The sequence below is a fragment of the Coregonus lavaretus genome (genome assembly GCF_964263955.1).
Source record: "Coregonus lavaretus genome assembly, contig: HAP1_SCAFFOLD_1587, whole genome shotgun sequence".
NCBI lineage: Eukaryota > Metazoa > Chordata > Actinopteri > Salmoniformes > Salmonidae > Coregonus > Coregonus lavaretus.
In genome coordinates this window covers 40,393-62,001 of record NW_028160826.1, presented here as the reverse complement: position 1 = coordinate 62,001, position 21,609 = coordinate 40,393, and the positions used below count along the sequence as shown (strand labels likewise).

General features: G+C 46.3%; 1 protein-coding gene across 1 annotated transcript; it reads right to left on the bottom strand.

Annotated features, from left to right (window-relative positions):
• Positions 1-15,906: 15,906 nt before the first annotated feature.
• LOC311121405 (uncharacterized protein) lies at positions 15,907-16,937 on the bottom strand. Its single transcript, XM_084195902.1, has 3 exons — positions 16,874-16,937; positions 16,534-16,651; positions 15,907-16,310 (listed from the first exon to the last, which is right to left on the bottom strand). The coding sequence occupies exons 2-3, from the start codon at positions 16,639-16,641 to the stop codon at positions 16,053-16,055; spliced, it is 366 nt and encodes a 121-aa protein (XP_084052028.1). The 5' UTR covers positions 16,642-16,651; positions 16,874-16,937; the 3' UTR covers positions 15,907-16,052.
• Between the last annotated feature and the right edge of the window lie 4,672 nt (positions 16,938-21,609).

The following is a 21,609-nucleotide window of genomic DNA, read 5'->3' as shown; positions in this document are numbered from 1 at the left end:
TCATATACCTCAAGCAGGTCGGAAATAATTCCACCAAAGAGATCAGAGGATGCCTCCTCAATATTCTCTGAGGAAACATGGACAGATAGGATTTCCGACAGTTTCCCACAAGTGTCGGTTTTATCCAGCGCAGCAGTATATGTCACAGCTGCATCCTGAATGACCTGAGTGATGCATTGCTCAGCTTTGACAATATACTCCTCCACTGGTTGACCATGGAGGATGTCAACTTTATCAGCAGGGAGCTCCTTCTGAATACTCACATTCTCCTCTGATGGGCATGGGTTGTTGAAGATAATGCTCTCAGTGACCATCTTAGAGGAGGCGAGAGATGAGTCGAGAAGCAGAGATCTGTATATTGTCGAGGTGGACATCTCTGGGTGCTTTATCACAGCAGCCACCTCCAAAATGGCCGACGGGCCCCGGAGGATGTCAGAGATATCCATGTCCTCAATGGTCTCTACCAGAGACGATAGTAGGTCTCTGGCTGCCAGGTTGGTAGGTCTCTGGTTCTCGAGCTCTGTTTTGATTGCTTGACAGGCAGTTACCAGAGCAACAACAGAGCGAGAACACAACTGCTTCAAGGTGGAGTCAGAAAAAGATGATGACAGATCTGTCATGGACATGGTGGAGAGTTGACTCTCAGAGACAAACGGGCTGAGTTTGACAGACACCTGTCTGACCAAGTCCCCAGCAAGAGCTCTCATATCTATTGCTCCACTAGCTGAGTTGTGGGAGCAGGCACTCTGTGGCCTTGACGGGTTCCTGTTATCCAAAAATCCTGTTATCCAAAAAACCTCAAGTACAAGATCCACAACATCGGATGACACTTCTATCATTCTGTTGTCGGACAGAAATGTACTTGGATGAATGGTGCCTGCATTCACAGTCCAGTCGCAAATGGAGTTGTTGGACTGACTCTGGACTAGTGGAACTAGACATGTTTCACATGGACCTTGGCCAAAGAGCTCTGCCATTTTGAGCAGAACTGATCTTAAGACCTTCGACTTGGAAATGTTCAGCAGTGGTTGTTGTTGGACAGTCTGGTGGATGGTCTGCTAGCCGATCTGTGAACCACTAGGCTTTGTATTTCTGCCGAAATGGCAGTTAGAAAATAGGTCAAGGGGCTGGTCGCTCTCCCCTCATTTCCTCCGTTGGTTTTAGCCTTGATGATGCTATCTATGATGATGACTATGACCTGTCCAGCCAGAGGACCCAAGATGGCCTCAAGCTCCCTCTCTAACTCAAGGGGAGACTTGTGGCCGAGCGCAATATGCTCTATGGCATGGGAATACATCTTAGAAGTCGCCATGCTTAGCATCTCTTGGGCAAACTGTTGACTTGCTGAGATACTTCCAGTCAGCAGAACTAGAGTTCCCTGACTGACACTTCGCATTAGCTCAGCCCATCTGGAGTTGAGAAGGTTTATAACCAACTCGACAATACCCATCATAAACTTGCCGTCCGTTGACATTTTGCTAGGTCTGTATTTCTCCTGTCTACTCCGTTTGGGCGGCGGTACGATGTCACCCTGCGACTGGCCGCTCTGGACCATGTCGAAGACAGAGTCCTCAGAGATGCCAAACACAGATCTCAGTGGTGCTGAGTGTGGTCTGTGTCTCATCTCTCTATCGCCACCCTCAGGTGAGGAGACATATCGCTCATTGTCCTCACTCAGCAAAGAGGTCAAACACCTGCAGAATGCACAATAGAAATGAATAATACATGGTAACAAAATAAAAAAATATGATCCAAGAATTTGGGACACAAACTCAACCTTGTTATTGTTATTCAAAGGAAGCATTGTGAACCATCTCAAACCACACTCAGTCCAAACATTAACATTTAGAGTAAACTTTTTAGAGTGGTTGTGTAGTATCTAAGTAGTATTTCTCACTAAGTGGATCTGGAATGGATATTTGTACCTATAACAGGAAAGACCTGCAAAAAGAGGAGGGGATAGAGCTAGGTATCTGTGAGAGGAGGGGATAGGGCTAGGTACCTGTGAGAGGAGGGGATAGGGCTAGGTACCTGTGAGAGGAGGGGATAGGGCTAGGTACCTGTGAGAGGCATGGATAGGGCTAGGTACCTGTGAGAGGAGGGGATAGGGGTAGGTACCTGTGAGAGGAGGGGATAGGGCTAGGTACCTGTGAGAGGAGGGGAAAGGCGTGGGAGTGCGTGTGCTGCAGGCGGTTCTGGCGCTGGTGCACCTGCTGGGTCCTCCACTACAGCTGAATCTGACGCTGCGGCCAAGAGAGGTCACCTCTCCTGCCTCATTACTTCCTGATCCAGAAGAGCTTGGCGAATCAGAGAGCTCTATCTGCATGGTGAGGTCAAGGGCGGGAACAACCACAGTGGATGTAGACTCCATCACCCATGCTACAATATCCATGCACTTGGCACTAAACTCATGTCTGCTCATCTGCAATGTTAAAAGACCATCCAGAGTTAGTTTGTTAAAGGGGCTGCACTGATATAAAACGTAGAACCATTTACTCAAGCTAGTCAATTAAAGCAGTGGTTCAGGATTAAAGGTCCTGCAGGATTTCCACAAATGAATGTTTGGTCCATTTTACCAACATTAACTACTTTAGAGGTGACTATAACTCACCCCGGCACGCATATTCTCACTCAGCAGATTCCAATGGCTGAAAAGTAAATAAATGCAAGTACACAATGAACTACATGACATTACCTCTATTATCTTAGACTACGTTATGGATGGACATGACCTCTATTATCTTAGACTACGTTATGGATGGACATTACCTCTATTATTTTAGATTACGTTATGGATGGACATTACCTCTATTATTTTAGATTACGTTATGGATGGACATTACCTCTATTATTTTAGATTACGTTATGGATGGACATTACCTCTATTATCTTAGACTACGTTAAGGATGGACCTCTATGGAACTAGGCCACACCCAGACATCCCTGATTGGTTATTTGGTCCGTTGAGTCCTTTGTATTGGCCCGAGACTATGGGAGACTCTCAATCTCCTCACCTCCTCCTCAAAACCCATTGGATGAGAAGGTCAGAAGGGCGGGACCTCTGGCTTTCTCATCCAATGGGTTTTGAGAAGAGAGGACACGAGGAGTATGCAATTGAGATAGGGAACATATCTAGGGGATGCATGGGGAAGCCAAAGAGCAACTTACTCGTCCTTCATGTCCTGCACAAAGGTGTGTAGGTCTGGGTAGCTTCTCTTTCCCCTGCTGAGGGTGAGGCTGGTCTGGGAAGTTTCATCCTTATGGGTCACGGTAGTGAAGGTCACCACTGCAGCCTGATGGCGACAACAGAAAGCAGAGTTAGGCTGGAATTCAATTTTGCGTCATTAAAACACAAAATATCTCAATGAAATGTCATCCATGTAATAGAAAAATACATCATACCTCCTGTGACTGAGATGGGATGGCAACAGCCTCGTCCAACTCACTCTCTCCTTCAACCTCCTGTGACTGAGATGGGATGGCAACAGCCTCGTCCAAATCACTCTCTCCTTCAACCTCCTGCGACTGAGATGGGATGGCAACAGCCTCGTCCAACTCACTCTGTCCTTCAACCTCCTGCGACTGAGATGGGATGGCAACAGCCTCGTCCAACTCACCCTCTCCTTCAACCTCCTGCGACTGAGATGGGATGGCAACAGCCTCGTCCAACTCACTCTCTCCTTCAACCTCCTGCGACTGAGATGGGATGGCAACAGCCTCGTCCAAATCACTCTCTCCTTCAACCTCCTGCGACTGAGATGGGATGGCAACAGCCTCGTCCAACTCACTCTCTACTTCAACCTCCTGCGACCGAGATGGGATGGCAACAGCCTCGTCCAACTCACTCTCTCCTTCAACCTGCTGCGACCGAGATGGGATGGCAACAGCCTCGTCCAACTCACTCTCTCCTTCAACCTCCTGCGACCGAGATGGGATGGCAACAGCCTCGTCCAACTCACTCTCTCCTTCAACCTCCTGCGACCGAGATGGGATGGCAACAGCCTCGTCCAACTCACTCTCTCCTTCAACCTCCTGCGACTGAGATGGGATGGCAACAGCCTCGTCCAACTCACTCTCTCCTTCAACCTCCTGCGACTGAGATGGGATGGCAACAGCCTCGTCCAACTCACTCTCTCCTTCAACCTCCTGCGACTGAGATGGGATGGCAACAGCCTCGTCCAACTCACTATCTCCTTCATCGTCCTGCGACTCAGATGGGATGGCAACAGCCTCGTCCAACTCACTCTCTCCTTCAACCTCCTGCGACTGAGATGGGATGGCAACAGCCTCGTCCAACTCACTCTCTTCTTCAACCTCCTGTGACTGAGTTGGGGTATCTGTGTCTAGAACAGCCTCGTCCAACTTGGTCAGTCTCTCAGCCTCTCTGTGATCTTTATGGGATCTAGATAGAGAAAAGGAATCTCTCTTAGGTCACTGCTATAATGTGAGTGTGAGGATGTGTAATTATAGAATTAGAATCACAGAATTAGAATGAATCATTCTAGAATTAGAATAGAATCACTCAAATTATATGGCTCCAATACTCTTGAGATGACTCGGCCTATCCAGAGCCAAATATTTAGAGAATTCTGCCAACTTTTAAAAGGACTCCATGTTAGCGCCTTGGAGCCTTTCATTTATCCTTTCATTATAAGTAAATTCTAATTATAGATGTTCAGTTAGCTGTCATATGGATATCTACTGTGTCATGTAATGTATACATAAACCCTTTTTCAGGATCTTTCAAAGATAATTCGTAAAAATCCAAATATCTTCACAGATCTTCATTGTAAAGGGTTTAAACACTGTTTCCCATGCTAGTCCCCTGTAGCTCAGTTGGTAGAGCATGGCGCTTGCAACGCCAGGGTTGTGGGTTTGTTTCCCACGGGGGGCCAGTATGAAAATGTATGCACTCACTAACTGTAAGTCGCTCTGGATAAGAGTGTCTGCTAAATGACTAAAATGTAAAATGTTGTTCAATGAACCATAAACAATTAATGAACATGCACCTGTGCAACGGTCATTAAGACACTAACAGCTTACAGACGGTAGTTATGAAAACGTAGGACCCTAAAGAGGCCTTTCTACTGACTCTGAAAAACACCAAAAGAAAAATGCCCAGGGTCCCTGCTCATCTGCGTGAACGTGCCTTAGGCATGCTGCAAGGAGGCATGAGGACTGCAGATGTGGCCAGGGCAATAAATTGCAATGTCCGTACTGTGAGACGCCTAAGACAGAGCTACAGGGAGACAGGACGGACAGCTGATCATCCTCGCAGTGGCAGACCACGTGTAACAACATCTGCACAGGATCGGAACATCCTGCGGGACAGGTACAGGATGGCAACAACAACTGCCCGAGTTACACCAGGAACGCACAATCCCTCCATCAGTGCTCAGACTGTCCGTAATAGGCTGAGAGAGGCTGGACTGAGGGCTTGTAGGCCTGTTGTAAGGCAAGTCCTCACCAGACATCACCGGCAACAACGTCGCCTATGGGCACAAACACACCGTCGCTGGACCAGACAGGACTGGCAAAAAAGTGCTCTTCACTGACGAGTCGCGGTTTTGTCTCACCAGGGGTGATGGTCGGATTCGTGTTTATCGTCGAAGGAATGAGCGATACACCAAGGCCTGTACTCTGGAGCGGGATCGATTTGGAGGTGGATGGTCCGTCATGGTCTTGGGCGGTGTGTCACAGCATCATCGGACTATGCTTGTTGTCATTGCAGGAAATCTCAACGCTGTGCGTTACAGGGAAGACATCCTCCTCCCTCATGTGGTACCCTTCCTGCAGGCTCATCCTGACATGACCCTCCAGCATGACAATGCCACCAGCCATACTGCTCGTTCTGTGCGTGATTTCCTGCAAGACAGGAATGTCAGTGTTCTGCCATGAAGAGCCTGGATCTGTTGGATCGGAGGGTGAGGGCTAGGATTTAGCCATTCCCCCCAGAAATGTCTGGGAACTTGCAGGTGCCTTGGTGGACGAGGGGGTAACATATCACAGCAAGAACTGGCAAATCTGGTGCAGTCCATGAGGAGGAGATGCACTGCAGTACTTAATGCAGCTGGTGGCCACACCAGATACTGTTACTTTAGATTTTGACCCCCCCCTTTGTTCTGTTAGTCACACGTCTGTGGAACTTGTTCAGTTTATGTCTCAGTTGTTGAATCTTGTTATGTTCATACAAATATTTACATTACATTTTTACATTTTAGTCATTTAGCAGACGCTCTTATAATAATAATAATATAATATGCCATTTAGCAGACGCTTTTATCCAAAGCGACTTACAGTCATGCGTTCATACATTTTTGTGTATGGGTGGTCCCGGGGATCGAACCCACTACCTTGGCGTTACAAAGCGCCGTGCTCTACCAGTTGAGCTACAGAGCGACTTACAGTTAGTGAGTGCATACATTGTTTTATTTGTTTATTTTATTTTTATTCTTTTTTTATATATATATATATATTTTTTTTTTTCATACTGCCCCCCCGTGGGAATCGAACCCACAACCCTGGCGTTGCAAACGCCATGCTCTACCAACTGAGCTACATCCCTGCCGGCCATTCCCTCCCCTACCCTGGACGACGCTGTGCCAATTGTGCGCCGCCCCATGGGTCTCCCGGTCGCGGCCGGCTACGACAGAGCCTGGATTCGAACCAGGATCTCTAGTGGCACAGCTAGCACTGCGATGCAGTGCCTTAGAACACTGCGCCACTCGGGAGATGCGTTATTTACACGTTCAGTTTGCTGAAAATAAACGCAGTTGACAGTGAGAGGACGTTTCTTTTTTTGCTGAGTTTATATCTCAATGTCCCAACTCTCTAAATACATGGCTCTGGGCCTACCTCTCCATAGGCGGTGACCTTTGACCTACTACTGAATCTGTATCTGTAGGCCTATGTGATCCTGTAACCAGTCACAAATGTGTCATTAGTGTAAATCACTTACCTGACTTCCTTCATAACATCAGCTTCATTGATGGGGTCATCCAGGTCTATGAGGGTGAGGTCATTCCCATTGACCTCTGACCTCTGAAAGACAGCACAAAGTCATGTTTAGATGTCACCTACTGTGTCGCCTTTTGCCGTGTTCAAAACAACTGGGAAATCTCTGACTTCCGACTTCAGTGCGTTCAAGACAACTGGGAAATAGGAAAAAAAAACAAGCTCCGACTGGGAAAAATCGTTTTGAACAGTCATCCAACTCGGAATTCCAAGTCGGAAGCAGCGCGGCTTGGCGGGTCATGTTTTGGAGGACGCCTGACTCAACCTTCACCTCTCCCGAGCCCGCTGGGGAGTTGCAGCGATGAGACAAGATCGTAACAAGATCGTAACTACCAATTGGATATCACGAAAAATTGGGGAGAAAAAGGGGATAAAATAACCACCACAAAATGTAAAAAGGAATTCCAAGTCGGAAACTCTGGCATCTTTCTAGAGCTCCGACTTTCCGACCTGAAGATCACGGACGTCATGATTTGACCTAGTTATTTTTTTCGAGTTCCCAGTTGCCTTGAGAGCACCATTAACCCAACTCTCATTGTCACATCATAATGCATCATATTCAGAGAAATATAATCACCAGAACATCATATCAGGTGTGCAGTTCAGTTTACCAGTCAAATTGCCAAGGTCAGAGGCTCTATCCTTTCTAGTGATTCTATTTCTATGGTCACATAATAATGCATCATATCTATGCTTGTGTCCGAAATAGCACCCTAGTTCCAATATAGTGCACTTCTTTTGGCTGGAGCCCTATAGAGTCCCACAGTATGAGTCATAATACCCATAAAACCTAGTGGTCTGGCAGCCTCTGGAACTGCCGTTCTGCAGCCAACAAGGCAGAGTTAATCTCAGCCTATGCTACCCTCCAGTCCCTCGACTTCTTGGCGCTGACGGAAACATGGATTACCACAGAAAACACTGCTACTCCTACTGCTCTTTCCTCGTCTAACCATGTGTTCTCGCATACCCCGAGAGCATCTGGTCGGCGCGGCGGTGGCACAGGAATCCTCATCTCTCCAAAGTGGACATTCTCTCTTTTTCCCCTGACCCATCTGTCTATCTCCTCATTTGAATTCCATGCTGTCACATCACTAGCCCATTCAAGCTTAACATCCTTGTCATTTATCGCCCTCCAGGTTCCCTTGGAGAGTTCATCAATGAGCTTGACGCCTTGATAAGTTCCTTTCCTGAGGATGGCTCACCCCTCACAGTTCTGGGTGACTTTAACCTCCCTACGTCTCTGCCTCATTTCTCTCTGCCTCCTTCTTTCCACTCCTTTCCTCTTTTGACCTCACCCTCTCACCGTCCCCCCCTACTCACAAGGCAGGCAATACGCTTGACCTCATCTTTACTAGATGCTGTTCTTCTACTAATCTCACTGCAACTCCCCTCCAAGTCTCCGACCACTACTTTGTATCCTTTTCTCTCTCGCTCTCCTCCAACACTACTCACTCTGCCCCTACTCAGATGGTAATGTGCCATCACAACCTTCGCTCTCTCTCTCCCGCTACTCTCTCCTCTTCCATCCTATCATCTCTTCCCTCTGCTAAATCCTTCTCCCTCCGATCTCCTGATTCTGCCTCCTCAACCCTCCTCTCCTCCCTTTCTGCATCTTTTGACTCTCTATGTCCCCTATCCTCCCGGCCGGCTCGGTCCTCCCCTCCTGCTCCGTGGCTTGACGACTCATTGCGAGCTCACAGAAGAGGGCTCCGGGCAGCCGAGCGGAAATGGAGGAAAACTAGACTCCCTGCGGACCTGTCATCTTTTCACTCCCTCCTCTCTACATTCTCTTCCTCTGTTTCCGCTGCTAAAGCCACTTTCTACCACTCTAAATGTCAAGCCTATGCCTCTAACCCTAGGAAGCTCTTTGCCACCTTCTCCTCCCTGCTGAATCCTCCTCCCCCACCCTCCTCCCTCTCTGTGGATGACTTCGTCAACCATTTTGAAAAGAAGGTTGACGACATCCGATCCTCATTTATTAAGTGAAATGACACCGCTGGTCCTGCTCACACTGCCCTACCCTATGCTTTGACTTTTTTCTCCCCTCTCTCTCCAGATGAAATCTTGCGACTTGTGACGGCCGGCCGCCCAACAACCTGCCCGCTTGACCCTATCCCCTCCTCTCTTCTCCAGACCATTTCCGGAGACCTTCTCCCTTACCTCACCTCACCTCACCTCGCTCATCAACTCATCCTTGACCGCTGGCCATGTCCCTTCCGTCTTCAAGAGAGCGAGAGTTGCACCCCTCCTCAAAAAACCTACACTCGATCCCTCCGATGTCAACAACTACAGACAAGTAAGTATCCCTTCTTTCTTTTCTCTCCAAATCTCTTGAGCGTGCCGTCTCTAGCCAACTCTCCTGCTATCACTCTCAGAATGACCTTGTTGATCCAAACCAGTCAGGTTTCAAGACTGGTCATTCAACTGAGACTGCTCTTCTCTGTGTCATGGAGGCTCTCCGCACTGCTAAAGCTAACTCTCTCTCCTCTGCTCTTATCCTTCTAGACCTATCCGCTGCCTTTGATACTGTAAACCATCAGATCCTCCTCTCCACCCTCTCCGAGTTGGGCATCTCCGGCGCTGCTCACTCTTGGATTGCGTCCTACCTGACAGGTCGCTCCTACCAGGTAGCGTGGCGAGAATCTGTCTCCGCACCATGTGCTCTCACCACTGGTGTCCCCCAGGGCTCAGTTCTAGGCCCTCTCCTATTCTCTCTATACACCAAGTCACTTGGCTCTGTCATATCCTCACATGGTCTCTCCTATCATTGCTACGCAGACAACACACAATTAATTTTCTCCTTTCCCCCTTCTGATAACCAGGTGGCGAATCGCATCTCTGCATGTCTGGCAGACATATCAGTGTGGATGTCGGATCACCACCTCAAGCTGAACCTCTGCAAGACGGAGCTGCTCTTCATCCCTGGGAAGGACTGCCCGTTCCATGATCTCGCCATCACGGTTGACAACTCCATTGTGTCCTCCTCCCAGAGTGCAAAGAGCCTTGGCGTGACCCTGGACAACACCCTGTCATTCTCTGCTAACATCAAAACGGTGACCCGATCCTGCAGGTTCATGCTCTACAACATTTGCAGAGTACGACCCTACCTTACACAGAAAGCGGCACAGTTCCTAATCCAGGCACATGTCATCTCCCGTCTTGATTACTGCAACTCGCTGTTGGCTGGGCTCCCTGCCTGTGCCATTAAACCCCTACAACTTATCCAGAACGCCGCAGCCCGTCTGGTGTTCGACCTTCCCAAGTTCTCTCATGTCACCCCGCTCAGTTGAGGCTCGCATCTACTACAAGACCATGGTGCTTGCCTACGGAGCTGTGAGGGGAACGGCACCTCCTTACCTTCAGGCTCTGGCACCCCAATGGTGGAACAAGCTCCCCCACGACGCCAGGACAGCGGAGTCACTGACCACCTTCCGGAGACACTTGAAACCCTACCTCTTTAAGGAATACCTGGAATAGTATAAAGTAATCCTTCTACCCCCCCCTCCCCCCCATAAAAAAAAAAATAAGAAAAATAAGTGGTTGTCCCACTGGCTATCATAAGTTGAATGCACCAATTGTTGAATGCACCATTGTAAGTCGCTCTGGATAAGAGCGTCTGCTAAATGATATAAATGTAAAATGTAAATATACTGATAAAAGTCAACTTGTCCGAGAGAGATTTACATAGTTACAAAAACGTCACGCCAGGGTAAGCCTACACGAAATACAGCCCTTATTTTATGTGTTTCTAAAATCGGCTATGGGAAAAATGAATGGTGGAAAAACGATTGGAACCATGTCCCTGTTTGACCGCTAGGTTTTATGGGTATTATCACACCTCCACTGTGGGACTCTATAGAGGGGTTGGTTGTTAAGCAACAAAACTGGCATGCAACTATGGGGCAAAATAGACAGGGTTTGACTTAGACTGTTGACAACATGTAAACTATATTTAGTCTCTAAATGTTTAATGCAAACATAAATACATTTGAACAATGAACTCGTCTCAAATACATTGTTACAGTTGTTGTTGGTTAGCTAGGTAGCGAATTTGAGTCATTGCATAGACATGATATCAGTCAAAACACCTCAAAACAAGACTTGGTATCAATAACACCATACAACAAGCTGAAACATGCCACAGAGCTACGATTCCCCACATGGCAGCTTGTTGTTAGCTGAGGTTCAGAATCATAACAAGATACACGACTTCCGGCCATCGATGCGCGAGCATCATTTTCGTGACGTCAGCCAACCCTTCTATGGCTCCTGGTCAAAAGTAGTACACTAGCCTACATAGGGAATAGGGTGCCATTTTGGACGAATTCATGAAGGTGCTGTCATAACCTTTGACCCCCATTTGACCCTACTGTACCTTTAGCCAACTCTCATGACTCCCCGGCCATAGACTTTCTAGTTTGATATTACAGCATGAATAGCACATTATTTCATTTGTTAAACAATATTTAATCCACAGTAATTAATATAATTGAAGATTTAAAAATAAATAACATGCCTACCTTGAACTCTTTATTCTCCATCTCCTTGCAAAATCAGCACATTTCCTTGCCAAAATGAACGCGCATCCAGAGCGAAAACAAACGCAATCCTCCAGCACTAGGGAGGTTTAGACTGAACTGCTCCAGCGGTTTTTCATCAGTTTCAACGTTTATCAGTGATGACGTAACAATGACCTGTACAGATTGGACGCACTTTCGATCTCGTGCTGATGCAACAATCTGTGTTGTTGAAAGCTCATGTATGGAAATCCTGCGAGTTGTAAACAAATGTAGGCTATTGTTGCCCTTAAAACTGTAATGTTGAGGACGCCATGAAAAATAAAATACATAACCCACACCGTTAGGCCAAGGTACATGCAATATTCATCACTTTGCCAATAGACTTCTTGTTCCTTGTTGTATGTAGCCTTTCTTTTGGGATTAGCACCACTGTCACCTAGAAATTGATACTGCGGTTGTCACATAAAACAGATAACCCATAGTTCATTATTAAATAACATAACTCATTTCTTTATTTTATTACTCATAAAATATACAGCAATCTTCAGATACTGAAAGAATTCATGGGAGTTTCGATTCAGTCACTATTTCATATGTACATGCTAGTTTCATCCTTTTAAAGAAAAAAAGGACACGAAAAAACCTGTGAACCTCCTGATCCTGATTTGACGAACATAGCATATGTATTGTACATATTTCCAGTTAAAATTATTTTAAAAAAGAGACAAAAACGGGGGTTTGAACAAGCAATCACATAAAAGGATTGAGTGGTTTCATTTTTTTGAAGAAGTTAAGCAAGCAAAACCTGTCAAAATACATTGATTATAAGACCAAGACAAATAATATATATTTTTTTTTTTCAACAGAAGAAAATCTAAATGCTGCTGTCCTACCATTGGTTTACAGTGTTTCTCCTCTCCAAGGGAGGCATGTTTTCCCCCTCGTATGCCTCGGAATAGTATCAGTGCTTTTCACAAACGTTGTAGTACTTAGTGTGCATCATTGTTTTCGCTCATACAGCTGCCCCTACTCTCCTAACCTCCCCTCAGTAACTAAAGAAGGCACAAAATGATGACATAAATATCACAAGAAAGAATATATGAATTAATAATTTACTTTCTAAAATATTTTCTAGAGGGCAAAGGACAGGTAGGTTTAATAACGCAAATGTAAAAAGTCCTGTCGCTCACATACAAATGCAAAATCTAAATGGCACCCTATTCTTTATAGAGTACACTACTTTTGACCAGAACCCTATGGCCCTGGTCAAAAGTAGTGTACTATAAAGGGAATAGGGTGCCATTGGGGATGGAAATTCTTTGAAATTACTCATGAGAGCAAATACTACGATTTTTTGGTTCCCACAGAGGGTCAGGAGCTTAAGACATGAATGATTTTATTAAAATGTTTGTTCATAAAAAATAAATGATTTCCCCTCCTCCCACATGGATTACAGACAAGAGGCTAGGTGCGTTCTGACTGTCTTAGTGTGCGGATAAACATGACCATCACTCTCATAAAACTTAAATGAAACATCACTCCTTATGTTTTTTCTCAGGCCAAAATGCTCAATCCCATTTCTACTGTCAAAACAGGTTTTGAAAAGGCTTCTTCCACATCTTTTGGTCCATGTCTGTTTTTCACTCAGTGAAGTGCTACTATCCCCTTGGACTACAGGTTATTGCCGTCATAAGGTGTCCGTCTGTCTGTTGGCTGGACAGTTTCTACCGTTTAGGACCTTTGTGGGTAAAGGTAAAGGTGGGGTATAGCAGCAGCAGTTCCTCTGAAGTCCAGTATCTGCTGGAAGGACACCTGGTGGTACGAGAGGATGAGTGTGGCCAGCCAGCCTGTTGTGCCTCCCCCTCTCCCTCCCTCCCTCCATTTCTCTCTCTCCATCTGCAGGACTCTTAAGGCTCCTGTGCGGACTGTCTCGGCTCGTGCCCTCCCAAAGCTGGCTGTGGTGATTTAAGACACGGTGTGTATGTGTGGATTTGTTTGTGGCCTCTGCCCCACTTCACTGTCCATCCGCCTACCCTTGGCTCCCCTCCTGGGCAGCGACCACCACCCCCCTCAGTATGTCTCTGAGTCTGAGTCGTTGAGTTCCTCATCCTTGTAGAAGCCTCCATCGTGGTCGCGGTGGCCGATGTTGTTGAAGCTGCAGTAGGAGCTGTGCTCGCTGCGCAGCACGGGCAGGCTGTCGAAGGTCACACTCTTGGAGGGGCTGGTGGTGTAGTGGTTAATGGCACTGAAGGACAGGCTGGGCGCCGGGTTGCAGGGGGACACGGGCATCATGGTGGCCAGGATCAGCGCCAGGCAGTCCGCCACGTCTTTGTTGGGGGCGCAGGCCAAGGCAGGCGTGTAACCTGAGGGGTTCAAACAGAACAGCAGAGGGTCACTTCAGGAGCATCACCGTTTACTATAACACTTTTGGTGAAAAACATGAAATAACAGCAGGCTAGGATATACAAAGTTAAGACAATAACCAAGCAGTGGACTAGAGAGAAACAATTGTGGACACATTGAGAAGAGAAGTACAGAAGAAAACGGTGTTAGCGTTATGGATCTTACCATTCTAATCGACTGCGAGCACGCTAGCACCCTTCACTAGTAGCTCCTGAACCACCACCGTCAGACCACCACCGTTTCTGGCTGCAACGTGTAACGGCCTGAGGAGAAAGTACCGTCAGATTAGCCAGCAGCAAATGAGGATACCTCCCAAATGCCAGACTATTCCCTATATAGTGCACTTCTTCTAATTCTTCTGGCCCAATTAATACAGCTGAACCATACGTACGTCTGTAAGGCTGCGTTAGTCGAGTTGATGAGGTTCCTGTCTGTAATCTTCTCCAATATCAACAAAGCACTGGTTTCATGCCCCTTTAAAAACCAGAGTCAAACATGTCAGACCAAAATTTCAACCAGAGAGAGCCAACTGTTCAGATGAACGTCATCTTCATGTGGGGATGCTCACCTTACTGCAGGCCAGATGAAGAGCAGTGTTCTTGACTGCATCCTGCAGGGTGAGCTCTGCTTTGGCACTGCTCACCAACAGCTCTGACACAGACAGAGAAACATAAAGAAACTCAATTAGGAAATGAAGCGACTTATTAAAATGTAAAACAGACATGTTGAACTTAAGCCGGCTGGGCGAGGCAAAGCGGAGGAGAGGGGGCTGCGTACCGACAGCGTTGGTTTGTTCTCAGCAGCCATCATGAGGGAGGTCTTCCCGGAGGCATCGGGGGAGTTGACCTGGGCGTTGTGGCCTAGCAGCAGCTGAAGACACTCCACGTGGTCCGTGAAAGCCGCCGCATGCAGGGGGGTCCTGGAGAGAGAGGAAACTTATTTCACCGATATCATGTAGGACTGTTATAAACAAGTTTGTTCAATTAACCCTGTTTATACCATAGAAATATAAAATCAATAATAGATGTATTAAAAGTAATCTACAATCCCTCATCCAACCCCAGAGGTCATTTTATTCCCAAGACAACATTATTCTCCAGAAGAAAAGGACTTTGTCATGTGCTGTAGTTACCGGTTCTTGGTGTCAGTGGCGTTGACAATGGCCGGCCCCAGAGTGTCAATCAGCATCTCTGCAGCCCCCTCGTTGTCATTGATCACAGCACAGTGGAGGGGGCTGAACGAGTTGCCCTCGGTGACATATGCTATGACAAAGTCCTGTTTCAGTGTAAGGTCCTCCACTGAGAGTCATAACCCCTAATTCTGTTGTAGTCTTGTTCATTCCCCCACATGGCTCCGTCCACACCAATCGAATGCTTTTCAAGCCACAAGAGGGAGTGAATGAGTGTACACTTCATGGAGGAGAGAACAGAGCTACAGTCCAGTTAGTCAGTACGTACCGTTGTATGTAGGGGTGTAACGATCCATCTACTACATCGATGTATCGATTTATATTCCTATGATCCAACTACATCGATCTGTGCTCGGTGAGTTGGCCTTTTGGACAACATATATCACTCTAACATCGTTTTAAAATGTAATAAATCGATTGTATCGATTCTAGAAAATAACCCATTGGATTTAAGCACGTCAGACTTTATATGGATGTTTTTTCTTAGCACTTTTAATGATAAAGGCTTTAAACATTACTCGATTCAGTCTGCCTATCCGTGACGTCATCGCCCCACGCCAGCAGCAGCGCAAAGGCGCAAAGACAACAAAACATAGCATGGCGGACGACAGAGGAGAAGCCGACGAGCGAGAAATTATCAAGCCACCATTGCGGTCCTTACAAGAAACAGGAATCTAGGAAACTTCACCTGCACTGTCCAGTATCCAGGTATTTATTTCAGTCACACTGGTTGAATTTTTGGCTAAAAGGTTACTGAATCGATTTCAAGTCACTGAATCGTTTCGGATCGTATCGTTCTAAATGAACCAATATCGTCCTTGAATCGTATCGACAACCACGAATCGTGATACAAATCGAATAGTTACACCCCTAGTTGTATGGCCTGCCTAATTCAGGGACATGTTTACGGTGCTGAAGAGAGAAAATCAGAAAATATCTAGTGTTCCGTTAGTCCAGTACGTACCGTTGTAGCAGGCCCAGTTTAGTGGCGTGTAGCCCTGGTTGTCTGTGATGACGGGGAGGGTCTCCACTGACTGGGCGGCGTGTAGGAGTCCCCCCAGCACCCCGATGTGTCCGGATTCCGCCGCCAGGTGGACAGGGGTCCGCCCCTTACAGTCCCGAACCAGGAAGCTGGCGCTGTGCTGCAGCAGGGCCTCCACACACTCCTCATGACCCGTCAACGCCTGGGAGGAAGGGCAGGGAGACAAGAATGGATTTGAATAACTAATAATCAATGATATAATAATGAATCATCAATTATTACAAATGATGTCTGGAGGCAGGTCCCCCTACAGGGATGAATACACCACTACCCATGGACAACTACTTTTCTGAAGATAATATGTATATTTGAGCCTCCCCGTCTCTTTCTGTGTGTGAGCGTATACAGCCAGCTCTCCTCCTCACCCCTCTGTGTAGCGCTGTTCTGCCCCACTTGTCTTTGGCTTCTACGCTGGCTCCCTTGTTGAGTAGTGAGTACACACAGTCTGTGTGTCCGCTCAGCACTGACAGCATCAGAGGGGTTCTGATACACAAGACAACAAGGTCATATTACAAACTGGTAATAACCAGGCTGAGTCCCAAATGGCAACCTATTCCCTATATGGTACACTACTTTTGACCCGAGCCCATAGGGTTCTGGTTTAAAGTAGTGCACCAAGTAGGGCATAGGGTGCCATTTGGGACGTAGAACTAGTGTCAAAATCTCTTTATTTCAGGAATTGTATCCAAAACCCAATTGACTTACTGTCCATTCCCGTCTTAAACGTCCACTGCACTCTGGAGGTCAGCATTTCCAATCAGCAAACGCAAACACTCCGAATGACCGTTGGTAGCTAGAGGAGGATAAACAGAGAGGATATAAGAATGTGAGATGAATGACCGTTGGTAGCTAGAGGAGGATAAACAGAGAGGATATAAGAATGTGAGATGATTGACCGTTGGTAGCTAGAGGAGGCTAAACAGAGAGGATATGAGCTGATTGCTGGACGACTATTACCTTCACATGAACAGACAGATTTCTAGAACAGTGGTATTGGTAGATGACATCCTCATGATGTTAACACAGCAGATAATAAAACATTTTGGGGCTGAGGCCCTCGAAGCCTGTCACATGCTAGCTGTGTACCTGGCTCTGGATAGAAGTCCCCCTGTGCACTGATCTAGGATCAGCTTACCCTCCCCAGATCCTCAGCAATAATGACAAAAAATGACCTTAGATCAGTGTGTAGTGGGCATTTTCACACTATGCTATATAATATCCCTAGAGTGGACATTGGCGTCCTAGCAACATGACCAAACAAATGTCCATCTTGGTAAGGAAAACTTTTGAATTACAGAATCTCTAGGTCTTACGTGATATCCTATGCGTACCTGCAGCGTGGATGGGGGTCCTCTTCAGGGTGAAGTCTTTAACCAGGATGGAGGCTCCCTGGTTGATGAGGACGTCAACACACTCCACATGGCCTTTAAAGGCAGCCAGGTCCAGAGGGGTGCGCCCCTGGCTGTTCCTCACGTCTAGATCCAGCAGAGACTGAACCAGGACCTCCATAGCATGGTGGTGGCCGTGGTACGCCTGAATGGAAACAAACACACAGTCTGAAGCAAAGTCCAGTGGTATGCCTGAACAGATATACACTCCTAATATAATCAATGTCCTATAGTAGACCAGTGGTATGCCTGAACAGAAATACACTCCTAATATAATCAATGTCCTATAGTAGACCAGTGGTATGCCTGAACAGATATACACTCCTAATATAATCAATGTCCTATAGTAGACCAGTGGTATGCCAGAACAGATATACACTCCTAATATAATCAATGTCCTATAGTAGACCAGTGGTACGCCTGAACAGAAATACACTCCTAATATAATCAATGTCCTATAGTAGACCAGTGGTATGCCTGAACAGATATACACTCCTAATATAATCAATGTCCTATAGTAGACCAGTGGTATGCCTGAACAGAAATACACTCTTAATATAATCAATGTCCTATAGTAGACCAGTGGTATGCCTGAACAGAAACAGTCCTAGACCCCTAAAGTAGACCAGTGTCTCTCAAATCGGGTGCCCATTTTTTCTCCCGCCCAGCATCAACATCGAAGGTCCCTGCCAAGCGTGAGATTTAGAAACACTCTACTTCTCCTCTGTTGGAGGTTGATTAACTCAAATGGCAAAATAAGGAAATCATCCTCATCATCACCGTGTCAAAATATGCATGTATTTTACACTAATCAGGAACAGATAGGAACATGGTGTGTGAGTGTCTGGACAATCAACTTTTCGTGGAAAAACAACACCATGCCTGCATCCCAGATAGCACCCTATTTCCCATGTAGTGCAGTACTTTTGATCTGGGCCCATAAGGCTCTGGTCAAAAGTAGTGCACTAAATAGGGAATAGGGTGCCATTTGTCATGTGGCGAGACCCCTACAGGAGCAGGTAGGCTTTACTCACAGCTAAGTGTAGGGGGCTGATGGGAGCTCTGACATCAGAGTCGTTCAGGATGTCTGTCCCTGAGGTTTCCATTAGCTGGGGAAAGACAAGGACGGGCCAGTTTAGACTTGTAACATATTTACTTTGAAGGTTAGTCTAGTAGCATGTTTCATGTTGTAAATCTCAGTGACCAGCCCCTGCAGAAATACTGGGGTGTTGCATTCGTATCTTAAACAAGCTAGTGTGAGGAAAAGTAACCAACTGGTACTTACCACATCTAAAGGTGTTTCACTTGCAATCTGGAAAAAGAACATCAAGAGTGACGATGCGGCCACGACAAACATGCAACCACACCTTAAAACCTACTGAATATCAACGTCTGTCCCAAATGGCACCCTATTCCCTATATAGTGCATTACTTTTGACCAGAGCCCTATGGGCCCTACAGCCATTTGGGACGCAGACAAAATGGTCTGTGAATGCAGGGCGTCTAGTCCCCTGTGGTTCTGACTCACCAGCTCCAGACAGAGGCGGTGTCCGTACGCAGACGCGTAATGGACTGCGTTGTAGCCCTGATTGTCCCTGATCCCTGGGTTAGCGTCGTTTCGCAGCAAATATTCCAGACACCTAGAGGTCAGAGGTCAAGAGTTCACTAATCATTATACCAACATCAAGACAGACAGATAAGCAAGCAGAGACACTTTCCCAAAGGAGACGTGGCCAAGCTTTCACACTGCAGATTTAACACTAGTATGTATTCAAACACGACCAACAACATACTCTAGACTACAGTGAAATGTGAAAGGTCATGGCACCACAACATACTCTCCAGACTACAGTGAAATGTGAAAGGTCATGGCACCACAACATACTCTCCAGACTACAGTGAAATGTGAAAGGTCATGGCACCACAACATACTCTCCAGACTACAGTGAAATGTGAAAGGTCATGGCACCACAACATACTCTCCAGACTACAGTGAAATGTGAAAGGTCATGGCACCACAACATACTCTCCAGACTACAGTGAAATGTGAAAGGTCATGGCACCACAACATACTCTCCAGACTACAGTGAAATGTGAAAGGTCATGGCACCACAACATACTCTCCAGACTACAGTGAAATGTGAAAGGTCATGGCACCACAACATACTCTCCAGACTACAGTGAAATGTGAAAGGTCATGGCACCACAACATACTCTCCAGACTACAATGAAATGTGAAAGGTCATGGCACCACAACACACACAACAGTAAGAGAGGTGTGAGACGTACTTTCCGTCTGTGTCGGAGGCAGCAGCGTAGTGGAGCGGGGTGCAACCCCTTTTATCCAGATCGTTCACACTGGCCCCAGACCCCACCAAGGCAAACAGACACTGGTAGTTACAATTGGCTGCCGCATAATGCAGAGGACTCCTAGAAGAACGCACAGAAACCATTCAACATCAACAACAGAAACAGCTTATTGGAGCTGTATAACATTTACATTTTACATTTACGTCATTTAGCAGACACACATTTAGCAGACACACAAAGTGAAAAGACCGATAGTTAAATATGGCTCCCAGTCAGAGACAACCAGCTGACACTCGTTGCCTCTGATTGGGAGTCACTCAGGCCAACATAGATATACAAACATAGACTTACACACCCTGGCTCAACATAACATAGTCCCCAGAGCCAGGGCGTGACATATAAACATTGCCTTATTTATATTTTTACATATAACATAAAGTTAATTTTGTCTGAAATAGTCATGCTAAAATGGGCGTCGTTTCTCAGACCAAATTTCCATTCTGGCTCAAACAAAGTGTGTGAGAGAAAAAGCATTAACTTGTGTGTGTGGTGTCAAGTGTGGATGGTCCTATGTATGCAAATAGCCGAGATTGGATATTTCAGCACCATGGACAGCAGCGACATTGGGATAGCGAGATCTGTAATTCAGCAACACATGACACTGGATAGTGGCTGTCTCAGGTGAAGTTGGCATTGGGAAAATCCCATCTAATGGGAAACGAGGCATAGGAGGCAAAAAGACTGAAGGAGAAGACTCCCACAGGAACTCTTGGCTTAACTGTTCTGTCACATTCATTTCAAATGTTAAATTTTTCGATTTGTAAATAAAAGGGAACACATCTGCAAATAATGTAAACTGACTTTTCTAACTACACTGTACAGCTTTAGTGTGTCTGTGTGTCATAGGTACAACTGCAAGCAATTCGCTTCTCAAATCCTTCTCAAATGTCTGTTTAATGTGAGAAATAAAATAAATGAAAACAATAAAATGAAAAACAACTGTTAGACTAATGATTAACTAACTAAGGCTCCTCTGTCCTCCACTCGTTACCTGTATTAATGGAACCTGTTTGAACTTGTTATCAGTATAAAAGACACCTGTCCACAACCTCAAACAGTCACACTCCAAACTCCACTATGGCCAAGACCAAAGAGCTGTCAAAGGACACCAGAAACAAAATTGTAGACCTGCACCAGGCTGGGAAGACTGAATCTGCAATAGGTAAGCAGCTTGGTTTGAAGAAATCAACTGTGGGAGCAATTATTAGGAAATGGAAGACATACAAGACCACTGATAATCTCCCTCGATATGGGGCTCCACGCAAGATCTCACCCCGTGGGGTCAAAATGATCACAAGAACGGTGAGCAAAAATCCCAGAACCACACGGGGGGACCTAGTGAATGACCTGCAGAGAGCTGGGACCAAAGTAACAAAGCCTACCATCAGTAACACACTACGCCGCCAGGGACTCAAATCCTGCAGTGCGAGATGTGTCCCCCTGCTTAAGCCAGTACATATCCAGGCCCGTCTGAAGTTTGCTAGAGTGCATTTGGATGATCCAGAAGAGGATTGGGAGAATGTCATATGGTCAGATGAAACCAAAATATAACTTTTTGGTAAAAACTCAACTCGTCGTGTTTGGAGGACAAAGAATGCTGAGTTGCATCCAAAGAACACCATACCTACTGTGAAGCATGGGGGTGGAAACATCATGCTTTGGGGCTGTTTTTCTGCAAAGGGA

Excerpts from the sequence above, each read along its gene's own strand:
- LOC311121405 (XM_084195902.1), bottom strand. The coding sequence starts at position 16,641 with ATGCTGTCAGTGCTGAGCGGACACACAGACTGTGTGTACTCACTACTC. Across the intron at positions 16,311-16,533 it reads GAACAGCGCTACACAGAGGG|GCGTTGACGGGTCATGAGGA; the intron begins GTGAGGAGGAGA and ends CCTTCCTCCCAG.